General features: G+C 40.1%; 1 protein-coding gene across 3 annotated transcripts in view; it reads right to left on the bottom strand.

Moving 5' to 3' along the window:
- spop (speckle type BTB/POZ protein) overlaps nt 1-19,384 on the bottom strand; it is a 60,556-nt gene that overhangs the window by 21,416 nt on the left and 19,756 nt on the right. For all 3 annotated transcript variants that reach the window (XM_079457626.1, XM_079457627.1, XM_079457628.1), the window contains 3 exons: nt 8,234-8,542; nt 7,351-7,472; nt 6,940-7,091 (listed from right to left, as the gene is read on the bottom strand). In XM_079457626.1, coding sequence (XP_079313752.1) covers nt 6,940-7,091; nt 7,351-7,472; nt 8,234-8,311 — 352 coding nt within the window. In that variant the 5' untranslated portion in view covers nt 8,312-8,542. The remainder of the gene's footprint in view (nt 1-6,939; nt 7,092-7,350; nt 7,473-8,233; nt 8,543-19,384) is intronic.

Genomic DNA, 19,384 nt, shown 5'->3' with positions numbered 1-19,384 from the left:
GAATTTTAAAGCTTAATATGAGTAGAAAGGGCGAGTAGAGTACGAGTAGGATTTTTTTAAAATGAGATTCTGCTCTCTTTTGGAGCCAGTCTCTAGCCATCTGAGATGTAGGTGACATTTTCTAATAAACACGCTCAACACTCCCTTTCTGCAGGGGGCGCTAAACGCACCAGACGCTGGTATGCCATCCGCCACCAATAACTACATGAAGATCGCGATCATGATGTGTGCAGAGGCTGCACAGTATGGCTAATATTATTAAAATTGATGTTCAGTTTTATGAAAATATAACGATTCGCTTCACAAGACATCAACATTTCGCTGGAAGCCGCTTTTTCGGAATTGAGTGCTTTAGGAACTCTTAGACAGGTGGAGTCCATAGACTGCCATTATATGAGGCAAAGAGGGCTGCGGACTTACCAAACAATCTTTATGGTTCTACTCAAGAAAACATGTCACCTACATCTCGGATGGCCTGGGGTGAGTAAATGAACAGCAAATTGGAGTTTTTGGGTGAACTATCCCTTTAAGCCTCTGCTCTACCTGAAGGCGACACTGACCAGCCTCCATGTTCATTTTGTACTGGTCGGTCTGTGACTTGTAACCAACTGTCATCAACAACAACCTCTGTTTGCCCATACAACTGTTTACATGTGCGCATGCCCAGCGTGTCTGAATGGTCATGCAAGCCTCTTAATGGTAGCCAAATCGCTACAATTCATGGCCTTATGCAGCTTATTGCTTTTATAAAATTGCAGCTTTTAGGTTTCAAGACAGTCTGCCAGGAAAAACACTTCGTTTAAACTTGCAATAAAAGCCATATCATATAAAAAAGGGTTATTTTGGGAGATTTCCCGTCTAATTGGATGCTCGGTGGTCAAAATCATCTGCAACGTGGAACAAACTGGAACACAGAAAAAAGGTTCACTACACAAGACTAGATCACAGCAGGGCCGACCTGACACATCAGAGCGGTTTTAAAATGTGCCTCCCCCCCCGCCTATGATCTAATTCAAAGAGTCTCCGGCTGTATGCTCCAGAGGTGTCCAGCAGAGACTGCTACATAACATGATCAAGACCAGACAGTGAAGAACCGCAGGAGAACTGCCGTTCAATTGACGTCATCCTGCTTGCACATCATTTCAATGTGTTTGTTATTTCAGCAATGACATTTGGTATATGTATCCAAGAGGTTTTTTTTCATGAGTTTATTTTCTTATGATGGATGCTGAATCAAGACGTGTCGACATAATCTTCCTTGAGCATTACTCCTCAGTCACTGCTCTCATACAGAGGCGGAGAAAGAAATGCAATGCAGGAAGTGGAAGAGAGAGAAAAGGAGAGATGAATGGATTCCTTTGTGCTTTTGTTGCATTGTGGGTAAGTGTGACAAAGCGCACTCAATCTAGTGTGACATCCTCTCTTCTTAAACGTTACACTTGTTCGACTCGAGCATCTTTTCCTCTTTTCTTTTTGCCAGTTGCGTGCAGCTGAGGCTCAGTCATTGCCGGTTAATATGCTGCTGTTTGTGCACGTGTGTGTGCTGGGGTTTTAACGTGGTGTGAAATGACTGTGTGTTCACAATTCAACTGCGAAAGCCACACAGATCCACACGGTGGGGAAGCGCTGAAAGAGAGAGACCAGAATGCGCAGGGACAGGTTTGACACAAGAAGATCCAGGGTGTGACGGTACAAATCGTCTCCCTTGAACCCAGAATGTAGGTAGAGTAACTCACTAGATTTTCCATTGTGGAAAAAAGGTTAAAAAGAAATTGTCACCATTTATCACATACTACACACACCCCCAAAAGTGATGACCAGCATTGTAAAAACGGCTTCTCCTCCTTTCCTCAAATAAATTATTAAAGATGTATTAACAATTTTGGATACATGCTGTGTAACTTGGGCATAAACTGAAGCATTGAAACATTGAGAAAAATACAATACTCATTAAGCTTTGCGCATGTTTTGTGTAAAGACCCAGGAGAATGACCGATGTAGTGAAACACAAAAGAAGATCAACAAAATATAAACAAATTAAAAATTGTTGTGAATTTAACTTTTTTTATCCATGCATTTTTAGTGTATGAGAATAAAAAACTAAATGGACATTTTCCTTAAACATCACCTAACAATGCTGTGCCACACAATACTGGACCAGATCTCACCTCAAAACTATTTTTAAAACTACTTGATAATAATGATTTATTTTTTACAAACGGGACTACAGCACATTCATTACCAATGAACTACCAATAAAGTTACTTTATTTACCGCATGTAAAGGAGGAATGCAATAAAGCATCTTACCATTTAAACAGTTAAAAAGTCCTTTTCACCTTTTGTCCTGCGCACTCTTTCTCCATTCTCCTGACGCGCACGCTTGCTTTCAGTTCAGAGAATGACATGTTCCAAAAGTCTGCGCCATACTTTACTTTATTTATTTTTTGTATCGTGCAGTGCAAAGTTCAGTGCAAGTAATGAAAAACGTGCATATACAGACAAACTGTTTACTCATTTTTATATCCACAAACATTCAGTAAGTGACAAATGTCACAGCTCAGAAGACCGCGGAGACACACGATCCTGCGCTGGGTCATAACCGCTGGTGGTTTCGATAACCAACCCTAAAAATGTCCCATTTCTTTTCATCATTAATAATATTTGTAGTGGCGCCGTGCGTGCCCGTCTGCTACGCAAATGCCCATATAACTTAAATTGCATGGTACCCATTGCATAACACCTCTGCGAAGATTCGATTGTGAGATTGGTAGTAGAATCAAGCTCCTCCTATCACAGCAACCAAATCTTTGACTATTCGGGGTCACCCCTACTAAATATTGGCCAATTTATCAGTCCGGCCGATATGTCGGCCCATCACTAATAAGTTCTGCAGAAGTTTTGCTTCCAAGACTGACTGAGCGTGCTGCTCATGAGCTGTGATGTCTTGAATTAGACAGACAGGAGTGTTCACAGATGGCAAGTTTTCATTTAACTGCTTTAGGGAAGATGCTGACGCACCGGTGGGTAATTAGCCAGCCCAGAATCAAGTACTTCTAACTAAATCATGTTACTGCCCCATTAAAAGGTAGCGAGTGAATTTCAAAATATAATTTCTCACATCCAGCGCTACTCTGACATTTTTCACAACTTTGCTGATCATTAATTGACAAAACAGCCTGACTTCTTTTCATATCAGTCAGCATGCCTGAAGGTATAGTTCACCCAAAAATATTAATTCTGTCATCATTGAATCACCCAGTTGTTGTTTTAAACGTATATAAATTATTTAAACTGGTTGTGCAGAACACAAAAAAAGATATTTGGAAGAATGTTTGTAACCAAACAGTTCTGGGGCACTATTGACTTCAATTTTAAGAAGAATATGGTCAATGGTGCCCCAGAACTGATTGGTTTCCCACATTCTCCAAAATATCTTCTTTTGTGATCAACAGTATACTAAAAATAATAAACGTAATCACTGCAGACGCCCTTGAAAAGTAACAGCAAGAAAGACTGACAGCGGCAAAAGAGCCAGTAAGCGTGACAGAGACACTGATTGGTCTCTCGAGAAGGTATGGGGTCAGATCGGGGCATTGGCTAAATTTGTGCTCTCGCTTGGGACGTCTAACAACTAACCAATTGCGGTAAGGCAGTGCAAGTTGGCATCCAACCAGGGTCAGACCTCTGTGGACACGGGTTAGAAACCAAAACTGAGAGAGGGAGGAATGCCTGACAGAATACAGTTCCAATAAAGAAGAGCTGAGAGATGGATTGAGAGCGATGGAGGCAAGAGATGTAATACATATTCAGGTCCTAGCGCCGGGATTTGGGGCACAGCACCTAATGTGCTGGCACACCGAAAAAGGAAGGTTGCTTGGTTCTTAAATGCACCAAGCGCACATAAAAAAGCGAGTCAAAATGAGGTCAAATTGTCAAGTACTGTTTGACCATGCATACAGTATGTCTGTAATAGAGTACACAAGGCAAATAAATGTGAAAATATATATGATTAATATATGATTAGAAAAAGTGCTTCCACAAAAATGAATCTCACAAAATTAGTAAAACCTGTTTGTTCTGTAGCTTTGCTGGCAGAGATGTAAATGTTGATCGACGAGAGCATTCATAGCTATGGGCCACACGAGGCTGTGAACAACAGTAGTAAAAGCTCTGCCGAGTAAATATTCATAAAACGGTCAATAGCCAATAAAGCACGCTCAGAATCGATATCTGCCAACATGCCGTCTCATCTGAATAACTAAACACAGCCTGCAGAGGAGACCTCATCAACTGAGTATTTTATACACTGCCTAACACTCATCCATCTTGCATTCATGTTTTAGTCTCTTAGATTTCTCCATTAACCTAGTGCCTCTGTCCAGCAGCATCTCAGCATTTAAAGGCCTGTTCACATCAAGTACAAATACAGAGGAATATTGTATATGCACCTCTCAAGATATAGTTATGTATATTATATTGCATTCCTGACAATAGATCCTCTAAAAAATACACATTTGACCTTTAAAAGACTTCAAACTGTAACCCATAACTTTTGACTCTCTATCGCCATCTCTGCTAAAAATGCAAGTTGCTTCATGATATCTTTAAATGTGTTATATATGTTTATAAGGGTTCAAATGTAAATCTGACATTCTGACATTTTTTTATTAAAAACCATTATAATGAGTTTATAATTGAAAATCTGGATAATGTAATGATGTAGTTTTGGACAATATTGAATAGCTTTAATGTTCTTATGAAAACTGGTTTTAAATGGCCGTCAAAACCAATCTCTGTACCTCTGTTTATCGGCACGCCCCATCTACCGGCCTGGCTCCATAAACACAAGTCATCTTGCAGAGTCCCAGTGCCTTCACACAGCCCTCTTAATTAAAGCACTTTACTTTGTTTTTATTTCTCTCTCTCTCTCTCTCTCTCCCTCCCTCTCTGCGTCCCCCATCTCACTCTCCCCCTAGAGGAGGGCAGGATTAAATTGGATTCTAAATGATCCAGAACCGATAGAGCAATTTCTGCTGCCATATTTTTGTCCTCACACCGGCTTTAAAAACTCTCCCCATCACTGCATGGGGGCTGTCAGTGCTGCGCCGCACCCCTGGGACACCCCCCTTTCCCGAAGACTAGATATCGTTGAGCGCAGGCCAAAACACAAGGAATGCCTTCTCGCCCATTAAGGTGCAGAAAATGAGAAAATTGGAAAATGAGAGACGAGGGTGTTCAACCCCTCATCTCATCTCGCTTCCACAATCTGGCACCCTTTTCTCCCTCTCTAGCTCGCGTTCTCTGCCCATATGTGAGGTCCTTCAGGAAGATGATAGTGTGACTGCTCATACCTCGGTTTCATCTACAGAACGAACAGTGCTCCAACCCTTTGTGTACCGTCTTCTAATGCAGGCTCAAATAAAACAGCAAGCACGTGTATGAGGACTATTCAGAAAGCCATTTACCATTTTAATATAACACCTAGCTTAAAATCAAACTAGCCAGTTGTAGAGAACGGCATCAATTTCAGGAAGTCACACTAATAAAAAAAAACAGTTATAACAATGCAGACGTGGTGACTTACTATTAAAAAGTGTTGCTTTAAAATAAGTCAATGTCCCTAAAGCGCACTTGGACCGGTAGTATATGAACAGAACAACAGCCGCCTACAGCCAAGCAAACACACCTTTAAATTAGTCATTTTAGATATATCTACTACTGTGTAGAAAAAAATTACAATAATTCTTTTTCTTAGTATTTCTGAATTTGTAGTATTTACTAGCGTTTAAAGTTCCTGTTTTTGAAACTCTACAACACTTCGGTGGCTGACACAGAACAGAGATGTCGTTGTGTTTTTATCGCATTTACAAAACGCGTTCTTGTAGAGCGGTTTGCGCAATACGCAGAATGATCATTAAAGACAAAAACTGGATTGATGTCTTTTCTCCGCAGCGGTATATAGATTCCACAATAAATTGCAGTTTCTGAAAAGGAACTACACTGACAAAACAGTTGAGTTGAATAAATGAGAACACATTTAAATTTTTCATGCTTATCGTCTTTCTGGTATTTACTGTATAAATATGAAGTAATTATTGACCCCCCTTTATAAAGGCATTTTCTTCCTATGAGAAAATTAAAACCTGTTAAAGAGACTCGGCTTCAGAAGAGGCAAAAAAAGTGAAACCATGCGTAAAGTTTCTACACTGAGAGCTAGTGTAATTCCTTTCTACTGAAGGCCAAATCCCCTGTAACTCACTTACACCCATCAAACAGGACAGCCTGGAGGCTACATCACCCCAAAAAAATTCAATTAAAACACCGTCGCCTGCCTGAAATTTAATATTATGAGGGGGAAAAGTTCACGTTGAGTGTTATTACTTTTACACATAATAAAGAGCGCACACACTCCGTAAGGCGCATGCGTTCGTGATTAACTCGGTTACGCACGTCTGTAGGATCTAAAAGGTCTCTAAAGGAATCAAATACGACTGAATCTCCAGAAATACTCTTTGATTATGTTAATGTTCCATAAAAAGAACTGCGATGAGATATTCATTCGGAAATTATGGTGACATGAGGGAAGGTTCCCCATCTCACCAAAATTACAAAATAAACCAACTGCTTGAAGGAAATCAAATTATACACTAGATTAGGAGTGGGCAGGCTGACTGAAATCAATTTATAGTTATCCTTACTGGATATTCAAGAACAATGGTTTTAAAATATTAAAACAAGCATGTGGTAATGCCTATTTTAGGAATAAAACCAATAGCACTTTGTGCAAATAACATTAGGCGTTTCCGCCCACTGATAAACATGCAAAACATATAATTTAGAAATGTATATCGTGGCACACAGTATAGTTAAAAATCTACTGGCTGACACATTTCTATTCTCATATCATTAAGTATAAAGAGTTTATCACAGCTCTTACCCATGGCTTTGGTTTCCTCGCCCTTGGCATTAAGGATGGAGAATTTGAACTTGGCTCGAACCTCACTCTTAGGACAGCTGACCAGGAGTAGATAGAGTGACAGATAGTCTTTACTCTCCTCATCCAGACCTTTAGGATTCACTCGCAAACACCTGAATGAAAATAAGGAATCGTTCAGAAAAAAAAGAAAATGCTCATTCTAAAAACATGACAGTGCACCATATTTGCACTACAGTCTGACACTGCCAGGTTTTTCTCTTGTTTTGCTGTTAAAATGTAAACACACGTGAGGACACAAAATGTCCCTGTAAAGCAGTAAACATGACAAAACAGAAATAAATGGGACAAATGAAATATATTAACTCATTATTTCATGATTATCATATTAAACACTACCTCTCCCATCCTTACCACTTGAGTTTGTCATTGGCCCCCGAGGAGAAGGTAGAGCTTTTGATGACCTCGCCCATCTCCTCCCGACAGAAACTGAAGTTGTTGATGGTCCACATATAGGAGAACTTAACCACTTTGATCTGTGCAAACACACACCCACAAGTACATAATTTACACAACACGCGTTCTTCCATTTACACATCTCCTTTTCCCTTCCCTCCATTAGATCCACAAGTGTCGCTAAGACTTCAAAAAGGGACACATCAAAACTGCCTTTCATCTTAATGCGGTCTGACAACAAACGACAAGGGATAAAAGACCACGAACAAAAAACACTGGGGGAGAAAGATGGAAAGATAAATGAGCGCATTAATGGAACACATTTCTCGAGTCGTGGGGAGTCGGAACACGCTGGAGGGTCTTGTGAAGTCACACACACTCAAAAAACTGATAATGGCCAGTATTTTTAGACCTACACGCAAATACATATAGTTACGTGATTTGTCGCAGATAGAATTAAATTGCAGGACATCTGAATTTAACGGATTTGGAGAAACGTTTGGTTCTCTACAGATTTTCTCCTCAATCCCCCAAAAAAGGGGACTATTGATGCTAATGACTCAAAACGTTTTCTCATATTCGACGAAGCTCAATTTGTGTGTGGGAAAGCTGTGGTTCTCAGACCCACCCTTGGAGATCTACCGTCCCAAACCGTTTAGTTTCACTCTCGCTCCAACACACCTGCCTGTAATTTCAAAGTGAGCCCAACTACTTTAATTTGCTGGTTCAGGTGTGTTTGATTAAAGGTGGAACTAACTCTGAAGGCAGACCACCAGGATTGAGCACCCCTGTCAAGAGTATATCAATGAACAAATGGACACAGAGCTACGCACGCACTCACCTGTGTGTAACACCAGCTTTCGGCCACAGGGCCGCTGGTCATTTCTGCAGGAGGGGGCGGACTCGGCACCCTGGACATCGCCAGTTTTGAGAATCGGGTGGGGGAGGGACCCTCTGCCAGCCACCGCGAGCCGTACCAGACGAAAAGCTCTAGCGAGGTAACTCACTCAGGGACGAATGCGAATTTCACAGCCGCCGCCAGGATCCAGGCGCACGCTCGTGTTGGGCGTAACCAAGAGAACATGTAAGTAATGTTGATGGAACTTTGAGGAGATGGTCAGTGTGTCATCCAGTTGGGAAGTATAACAACCTGTAGTAGAAAAGACAGACATCAAAAATAAACTAAGGTTTTTTCAAAACTCTTGCAGCAACAGATCTGACTTAGATCTTTGAAATCATGCGGGTGTGTTTAAGTGTTAATGACTGGTGATTTCAAAACCTTGTAAAAGGGAGTTCAACCCAAACCTCCAGTAGTTCCAAATCTGTATACATTTCTTTGTTCTGTTAAACACAGAGAAAGATATTTGGAAGAATGCTTATAACCAAACAGTTCTTGCCCAACATTGATTACCAAAGTAAGAAAATTGACAATGGCAGTCAAAAAAGCCCCAGAAGAAAGAACTTTCCTACATTCTTCAAAATATCTTCTTTTGTGTTAAACAGAACAAAGAAATCGATCTCTTAGCAATTTTTCCTACTATGGTAGTAATACAGTTTTGTTTACAAACATTCTTTCAACTATCTTTCTCTATGTTCATCAGAACAGAGACATTTATATGAGTAAATGAAGACAGAATTTTCATTTTTGAGTGAACTGTTCCTTTAACTAAAGTATTAAACTTTAGTGCATAACTCGACATACATAGTACACACTACAGACATGATTTCAAATGATTCCACTTAAAACAGAGGCTATACCTAAATTTGACATAGCCTTGGGGTCGGCTCTTATAACTTTTAACTAAAACTAGTAATCAACCACCGGGCAATGCTCTAGCATTCTTCGCAGACTTCGCAGTGTGTACTTGAGTCACAGGAGGTGGAGAGATCAAACAACTGATTCCCTCTAAAAAATAAAAACCTTTAAAGCATCAAAAAGTGAGACAAGCTCTGATGGACACGGATCTACAGACACAAACAAACACATCCCGGTGAGCCGATTCTGCATGCTGTCAAGAAAGTTAACCATTTTTCTTTTTTGTGCTTATCAGTGTACAATCCACAAAAATCCCCGAAATCAAACAAAACACCACAACTAAACGCCTGCCGTTTGAACTCCGTTTTGTTGATATCAAGTTAATTCCTATCTACATCTGACACTGGAGTCTGCCAGACCTCTGAAAACCTGGAAGCACCATCAGCAAGTACGGCATGTTTAAATCCGTCAAAGCCACATGTTTATACTGCTGGGGGAAAAACAATTTCTTCTTTTCCCAAGCCCTTTTTCTCCGGCTCTTTTCCGGAAGAAAAGCTCATTCATCATTCCATCGGTTCTCTTGATCATTTCCTCCTCAAACCTTTGAACCTTAAACCTTTTCAATTGTTTTTTCTCAAGAAGACTTATCCTGATTTTGCTTTGACTGGCACTAATGAAACCACTTTAATCATTAGCTGGATACACCCCAGACATTAATGAACTGACCAGAAAAACACAAAACTAGCCACTTATCTAACAGAAAGTCATTTATAAGGCTAATTAATGAGTGTAAAAACAGTCCGACAGAGGTTCATAACCAATAACCAATTAAAGTAGAAAAGTACGTTTCTCGTTCCATGCCTGACATTTATAAATGTTTAAAGAACGCACAGCAGTGGTAAGTGACCCCCATGGTTGTGAACCTCGTGGAAACGTCTTTAATAAAGCACGTCACTCACCGCTAACTTTTTTAATTTACTTTGCAAGATTTTTTCTGCGATCAGATCGCAAGGCTGAACATTTACCATACAGAGCGACTAGAGGACCTTTAATTTTAGCCAAACTTTAAAACACATCAAATAAAAGTATTTTTCTGTCTTTCCTCAAGTGAATCGACCTCCTCACCCCTTCGTTTCTTATTCCTCTCTCCGATTCCTGGCGCACCGCGCTCCTCTCTACCCTTTCTCGCTCAAGCTGCACGTCCCTTCGTCTGCGAACAACTCAGACAGGGACGTCCCCTTCCCTTAATTAGCATCTGATTGAAAGGATAGATCACGGCACGGCGGAACCTTCCAGAAACTGTGACGATTTGAAATAGAGTTAGAGAGAAAGAGTACATGGCGTGAACAAAGGGACAAAGTGCAAAACAAAGTGTATTGTTGAGCTGGTGGAGGGAAGGAAAGAAAAGAATATTAGGAGAACAAAAAGGTCAATTTGAAACTTCAGAACTACAGAGTAGCTGAGCCGTTTCTCCACCTACACAATAGGGCTGGACAATATCGCAAAAACAATTATCTCTCGAAATTGTTCGCCCTTTCGATGACATTTGATATAAATCTTGATGTTTATGCATTTGCTCTCTTTTGAAAGCATAATCATACGGAGCATCTGACCAAATACTGAAGTCATCATATAGCCATTAAAAACATACTAATACATACAATTTAGAGATGCGATAGCAAATTATATCGAGTGATATTATCTGCTAATACTGATTCTGAAATTTTTTTTAAAGGTCCAGTCAGTGAAATCTAGCGGCTAGGTTGCGAACCGCTCACTCCACCCCTCCCCCTCCCTCTGGAAATACCAAGATGGCTGACAGAACATGGCGCGCTGTAAGTAGATAGTAATAGCTCATTCTAAGGTAATAAAAAAACACTTCATTGTGTACGCTCTTTATACGCCTCAGAAATGCAATATAATATACATAACTATGCCTTCAATCAATAGAATTACACACTGGACCTTTAATGTTATAAATGTTTATAATGATTATAAGGGCTCTATCTTATCGGCGCAATGCAGCTCCAGGCGGAAGTTTATGCTAGTTTCAGCCCGATGCAGTTTTCATTTCCATGTTGTTTAAATAGCAAATGCATTTGCACCCGTTTGTGCGTCCATGGGCATGCTGGTCTTAAAACGTGGTGTGTTCAGGCGCATTGTTGGCACGTTGCTATTTTGATACAATAATATAATTAATATAACGAAGGCATTTTTTAAAATATTATAAAAAAGAAAATCACTCCTATATTTGCAGGGCAGGTTTGCTTAAGTAAAACCCCACACAAAACTATATTATCTGTAAGATTACATCACAATAATATGACACGACTTCACGCACAATACTCATTACCTTCCAATTGATTTTTATCAGTTAAGCCGATCTTTCTCATTCTCTCGCTTTTCTTCTCCTCCCTTTGTTCTGTTTGTTTCTGATGAAAAACACTTCTGGCATTTTCGCTCAGTAAAACAATAAAATATTAATCATTAAAGTCGGGGAACAAGTTGGTGGCCATTTGCAATTCAAATTACCGCAGACTTCCTGGCAATTGATTTCCACGCGTGTGTCTTTCATCATGTCTCTACTCCACTGTTTTCTAAACTTCATTTCCAGCGATCTTTGTATTGCGTCTATCGGCGCTGTCAATGTAGGATCACCTGGTGGCAACATCATTTAACACACGGATAACCCTTTTAGCACTGCAAACGCAAGTGGCTGGTAATCGAACGCCAAAATAAAATGTCTTCAGACGCTTTGTTCAAAGTTCATAGAACCATACACACACAAATACACAAACAGTGACTATGCCAGTGGCAAGAGTGAGTAATGGGTGATATCAATAGGACAAAAAGGATAAACTCTTGCGACACACCGCAGCTGTCGGCGAGAGGAACTGTATGAGAGGAGGAAACTGAGCTCACAGGCACTCATCACATCAAAGAAACAGCATGTTGCTGCCGTTCATTAGTTTGCTTACAACTCATTCTATGACTTTATTACCTTATTCAACCACATACAAATGCACTACAGAGCTGGAAACACCTGAGATTTACATTAAAACACATTACAAGTAACAGAAATCCTGATCTTTCCGCAATTGCCAAACATACCAAACTGTACAACACAAAGCACAATGTTATCGTGATCTGCAGGGGTTGCGTGGTGGAATCAAACTCTGGATCAAACAATTTAAAGACATTTGAAAACAGCCTTCGAAATAACAGATTCGTCAAATAAATCACGATACGTTCAGACAGCATCTGAGATTTGATCTATTGGCATGCACCGAGCGGGTGGGATGAGATGGGTGCCAAGCAACGAGATTCAGCCTTCGAGGAATTCATTACCGCAACTGTTACCCCGCCAAAATAATTAATGAATTAATGAGGGGAGGGCGAAGGGAGCACAGGAGGAATGGAGAAAGGGAAAACATGCAGCATTTCTGCGATCAAATTCTCTTTAAGTTGCGACTTGAAAGAGAAACATCAAGTACAGCCCCGCCCAGCAGACTCTCCCGACAGGCCAGAACCTCCTGTGAGGAAATGAGCGCCATCACATGACCTCATTGTCTCATTAAGCTCCTTCCACAGGGTGCATGCACACTGAAAAGGGTTTTGATTGAGAAAGGGGAGTGGCTGTAACGTGTAGGGGAGGGGCTTAAATGGTTTGTGGAGGGATTTTGGAAAGATGGGTCACCTTTTCCTTTTAAGTTTAAATTTATGCAGTCTCTTTCTTCTCTCTCCACAGACACAGAAGGAAAGCGAGACGTTGTAAGAGAGCAAAACACTTTTTAATTTGACCTTACTTAAACCTCCATTGACAACAAAAATACGTTCAAGGTCAATGTAGGGTCAACACCTTTAAGGAGTAGTTCGTCCGAAAATTGGCCCCATTGACTTGACTATAGTCATTTTTATTTCTACCATGGAAAGAGCTATGCTCTATTCCATTAAAAGCAGCATTTACATTGTGACAGTAGTAGTAAGACAAATCGTGTGACCTCTTTGATTTAACCTGGATTTCTGCAAATTTAAAGTTTGATCTTACCCTTGAATAAGTCCAACTGACTATAAATGAACAAAGTTCAACACTGTTGCTGTTTCCTCAAGAAATGTGGGCGTCCTGTAAATATGACTGCAAAAGCACAGCACAGAATCCTCTAGGATCGAACCCTGAGAGAACCCTGGAGTGTTAATGCAAGACAGAAATCTCTGGTACATGGCATGCAAATGTCTATGTTGATGTGTCAACAAGCGTAAACATACAGTACAGCAAAACAGTGTTCACAGCAGGACACCACAAACACTGCTGCACATCAGGTGTACAAAGAAGCACCTGCATGATCCAGCTGCAAAACATTCTGTGGGCAATGAATCCTGTTCTTGAGTTGTTTAGATAGAATACCATACATATGAAGAGAGAAGCACAGCACACCAACATCAACCTTCATCTGTAATTGTAAAGAATGGTGGAGGAGGCATCAGGGTTTGCTGCTGCTATGCCGCCTCAGGACTCTTACAGCTTGCCATCATTGACAGAAAAATAAATTCCCAAGTTTATTAGGACATTTTGCAGGAGGATGACCATCTGTTCACAAATTGAAGCTCAACAGAAGTTGGATGATGCAACAGGACTACGACCCAAAGCGCAGAAGTAAATCAGCAACAGAACGGCTATATCAGAAGATAATGCGCCTGCTGGATTGTTCGAGTCAGTCCTGACCTGAAGCTGATTGAAATGTATGTGCATGACCTCAGGAGAGAGATTCTCAATATATTCACTAAGATTTATGCTTTATTGGATTTATGCATTGGTTAAAAATTCCTCCCGACAATAGTGCAGGTCAGATCTGCAATTACAGGAAAGAATCATTTTTACCTTCGCTGTGTATGTTTACACCATTAAACATTTTAACAATGTTTAAAAAAGACACAAAAACACAGTTATCAGATGTGTTTGTCTAGCTTTGTTGCAGATCAAATTTGAAGACCAATATATGCAAGAAATGTTTTTTTCCTGAATCTGTATTTCTAAATGAAAATAAAAAGGATGAAAGTCTTGATTTAATATTATTCATCAAAAATGGAATCTAATGTTGGGAATATTAGACATGACCTTGGACCCTAAAACAGACAACATATTGAATGGAGCGTACATCGGTCCATGATCTATCAGAGCTTTGTTTGCTTTTGTAAATTAAATATGCTTTTTGAATAAATATGCGATTCCAGGTCAATAAGTTGATATTGCATAACTTAACGGCAAAAACGTGACAGAAGAGTGAAAAATGTATCAGCTTGACACGCAATCATTTCATGCATCCAAGCGTTCACCTCCTCGCTTCGTGTACGGAAAAATGAAGTTAATTATCAACTTGATTAAAATGGATGAGTAGACGCCAGGAAAGAGAGATGCTGCAGCAGAAAACCTTGTGAGGGTGAGATCGTGCCGGTCTTTCTCACATAAACACACAAACAGGAAAACACTTTAATGCAGTGATCAGAGATCAGCTGGTGAGACCCCGAAGGGGTCCATATTAGCATGCGTGGGATTGGAAGCATGTCCAAAAATTGCGTGCACAAATTTTCACCCAGCTCGCCTAAAATAGTGCACATAATAGTAGCTTAATATAACTAAAATTGCCCAGGAAAATTGATGTAATGAAAGTAAATGAAAGAAAATCCTTAGAATATCCCCGTCTCACTCCTTCTCTTCCCATAATTTCCTCTATTGACACAGAGAGATAAAGACGGTGAGGTAGTCAGGGTGTGTTTGCGCTTCTTAACAGTTTGCTGTTGCACACTGCTGCAGTGTAATCATTTAGACAGCTGACACTCACACCTTCACACCATCCTAGAAAAAATGCATAGGCTGTAAACACACACACACACACACACACACACATACAAATACAAATACACACAAACACCCCTCCCAACAGGCTGCCTCTTTAAACAACATCTAAAAAAATGGAAATGGAGCTTTATCGGTCTACTACACTGCACTGCATTCCACACATAATTGTATAAGTCACATTCAAGAACTTAACTGTTATCACTGCAATGAATTTTCGTTACCATTTTGTTGAAAAACATTCAGATTCATTACTGGGTTTTACAGTACAGTTAGAGAAAGAACAGGAAGCAAAGTGGGTGGTAGAAGAAGGCCCCAACTCATTGGGCATTACACATATGTCGAAGAACTGCCCCCAAGGCCATTGGCTCCAACATATCCTGCCATTTTTTGCTTCAAACTGAAATGGTTACACCGAGGCAAACGCTACAGACTGCAGCGTTAAGCTGAGCTGATCATTATAAACTAAAAATGGAATTGCGCTCCTTATTTCCGCCATGTAAAAAAATGAACGAATTTCACTCGAATCAATTGACTCCAGCAAGGCAGCCAATAAAATAATAGTTATATTCTTATTCCCTTCCACTGCAGTAGCATGCGTGTCACTCTGGAAAGGGCATTGGCCCCACAGGGTGCCCACCCGCTGCCTGCTATCCATCAGAACAACACAGTTAGCAAAACCACGGCTGCAACCTGCCAAAACCCACAGCCGTAATCTGTACATATCCTCCTTTTAAAGCGAGGTGTGTGAGGGGACACACGCAGGCTATTCCTCACTGTTCTAATACCGCCCCCTTCCGTATATCTCCCTGTCGCCCTTTCTCTCTCGCTCAGAGTTTTAGGGTTTAATAAAACAATTTAAGTGTGTCGATATTATGATCTTTCGCAGGCCCCAAATCCAATTCTGCCGTGATTGAAAACCTTGGCAGTACAAAAATGCCTTTTCCTTTACTGCACTGTACATCATCAAGGGTCCTCAAAATATTCTCTCCTGAAAAAAGAAGGATTAATGATGACTACCAATTGAAAAAAAACCATGAAAAACATTGAGAACAACAGATTTGATTCAAGAGATGAGTTTTAAATGAAATTTGAAAGAGAAAAAACAACATTTGATGGATTTTTCCGATCAGCTTTGTGGGAGCCTTGCCCACTGAAATTGCTCCAAACAACCAAGAGTTCCCCAAGGCCTGCCCTCGGGTCCTTTTCTAATTTGTCGTTTACGCTGAATTTAGTGATTGAAGCACATCAGTGAAGTTGAAACAACATTTTTACATTAGGTACAAAGGATCGGTTCCCTCTTGGATCATCAGGTCCCCTTTTGTTTTCAGTGATGACCTTCACCTTGACTTTGCCTCTTAACACCTTCCAGGCTCAATTATCCCTCTTCAATAGATTTCAAAGGTGTTTTTTAGTAGCATGAAGCGGGTAATTAGCGGGAGTCCTCGCTCACGAAAGCGTCCAAACAAAAAGCTGCTCGGTGGCGGCCAATTTTTCTGCTGTCCTTACAGTTGTGTCTAATCTCTGTTGATCCTTCCCTTCGCTTAAAGAGAAAAACACAGACGCTCACACACATCTAACAGTCCTCACCAGCTGAGCCCGAGCCATGTGTGAAAGCCTGTTCTGTCTCTGTCAAGTGCGGAAAGAGAAAACAACTTTTCGCTCATTACCGTATTCTGAAACCTAACTGGTATTTGGCAGAAATTCAAGTGAGGGGGTGCACATTTCCACCAATGAAAAGCCAAACGGATCTGGCAAGAACAACAATCCTGCACAAACAAGTAAACTTGGATGAGTATCCATAGTGCTAAGATGAAGGTCATTACATTAAGATGCGACTATGAAGTTTCGATAGGATGTAACGATTCACGATACTGCTCTCACAATTTGATTTAGAAATTAACAACTTCCATTTTAATTATTTGTATTTGTTTGTAAAATATCAGCATATCCATGTTTACCAAGTTAGCATTAAACACAGCTGCCCCTGCTGTTCAAAACGTGTATTGCGATTCATCAAACATCTCAACAGACTTGAATTGCCACAAATTATAATTAATGTTTAACCAGCTCACAGTGAATCTTTACATCTCTATATTGGATATATCTACCATGGATGAGTCTCCCTCTCTGTTTATGTGTGTGTAGCCTATACATGCGCAAGTGCAGCCTATACGCGTGTTTTCAAATAATTCCCAGCGAATATCGAATATTAAAATATTAACATCAGCCATTAATGTTGATGATTGTAAAATGAAAAAAAATCATTTTTGAACCTTTATTTTTATAGTGTATAGTGTAAATGCAGGAATAATGTTAAATTATTACAAAAAATTACTAAACAGAATAAAATTCAGCTTATTGTTATTCAAGCCACTTGATATGTGCAGAGAATTATATTATTTGCTATTCCCTAGGTCCCTGTGAATAAATAGAGATGAACAATGATATGATAACTAAATCATTAATCCATATTATTTCTATGACAACTAAACCACCAACAACTACCAGAGCATCACCAGAGTAATATTTCACAACACAATCGGAGACCTGGGGTGCACTTCAACTACACCGCAACCGTTCAGTCAACCAATAATGAAGGCAGCGATACAGAAGGAAGACAGTGACCGCACAAAGAGATGTTTGATTATTACGGCCAGACACACACAGATAAAGACCATGTTTGAGATCTGTCGAGCTAAATCTCCCAGTGCCCCCTCCCCTGTGACCTCATCACAAAGTTAACACATAACAGACGGGCCAACAGCGTCCTTCCTGTAAACCAACGACGTTCAAAGGCAAAGAATCAAACCGACCCCAAAAAGACTACAGCCCACCATAGTGTCACAGATTCACTGACACTTTAAAGTCTACATCAATGATCCGGCCCCTGAATGGGGAACAGAAAAGCGTCCTCGGCAGAGCCAATTATGATTGAGTTTTGTGTGAACTGGTCATGCTCTCCAAGCAACAGCAAAAACTTGTTGTCAAGGCAGGTGGGCTGCTGTGGCGATAAGAGAGGGTTAACTGCACTCTTTCCTCTCGCGATAGGACTGGTGTCAGTGCGAATACTGACTAGACTGTGTGCATTTGTAAATGGTGACCAGAATCCAGACTAGACTGTTGTTTATGGTGATCAAGATCTAAACCTGACTGTCGGGAATGGATACCAGAATTTAGACTAAACTGTCGTGAATGGTGACCAAGATCAAGACAAGATTGTTTAAGAAAGAAAATAAATAAATCTAAACAAAATTGATATTAGAACTAGAAAATGTATTCAAACTATACAGGAATTAATCTTGAAAGTGAACCGCCACAATTCATACAAAATTAATATTTATATTTTCATAGGCATCACTAGACGAGAGGCACAACAGTTCAAACACACACGGAAATGTGGGTGGCGAACCATACGGTTCGTGTTTTTACGGTGTGACTGTGAAATGTCTGAGTGACTGTGTGTGGGGGAAGAGATCGTAACGCTGCAGGATCTGTATGCGGCTTTAAACTGAGCCCCAGTGACATTCCGTCACCCAATTACCTGATGCAGACACGCGCACATATCACTGAATATTCTACGACTAGTGCACATGTACACACCCCAGAAAGAGAATAAAATTCAAAGAATTGAGTAAGCTGAATGTAATTTATTAAAAAGGAGAAGTGTGAGACTTCCTCCTATCAGCACAGCCTCGGTTATAGGCAATGACTTAATTGGGGACAAATTTACACTGTATGTGTTTACACCCCTTCAAGAACATGAAGGAAGTCACTGTTTTAATGTGGAAGAACACAGTAATGTGCGACCCAGTTCTTAAGACAACATGTTGTAATTGATCATCTGTAAACCCAATAAAAGGTGTTTTAAATCATTAAAAAGTATTCTCAATCATGTTGTGCGGCACCGCCCATCTCAACATTTTACTGGTTAAAAAAATCTTCACACAGCAGTCCCTCAAACAATATGCTCGGATTGGTTGTGTCTCGCTTTCTATGTGACATTACCTAATGGACGGGTCATCCAACTCAGATCTAATGGTGCCTGTCAACCTTAATGGTTAGACTGACCCAACAACCCGTATTGTATTAGTATTTTATTAGCTCGTGGGTTTGACACACAGGGATCACACATTCTTATAAAAATGTATACTTTGAATGTATCTGCAAAATGCATTAATATAAATGTAACTGCTTAATAATCCCTAAAAATTGCTCTCCATACAGTTTACACAGAAGGTTTGTTTGAACTGAATTTTTTTTATTTTATTTTTTGTTTAGCTAAGTTTATTTATAGAGTACAATAAAACAACGGTCGTATACCATTGTGCTGTACAATACTTATACATATTCAAATAGAAATAAAAAACAAACAACAAAAC

Source organism: Barbatula barbatula (genome assembly GCF_947034865.1).
Source record: "Barbatula barbatula genome assembly, chromosome: 5".
NCBI lineage: Eukaryota > Metazoa > Chordata > Actinopteri > Cypriniformes > Nemacheilidae > Barbatula > Barbatula barbatula.
This window is presented reverse-complemented; position numbering and strand designations above follow the sequence as displayed.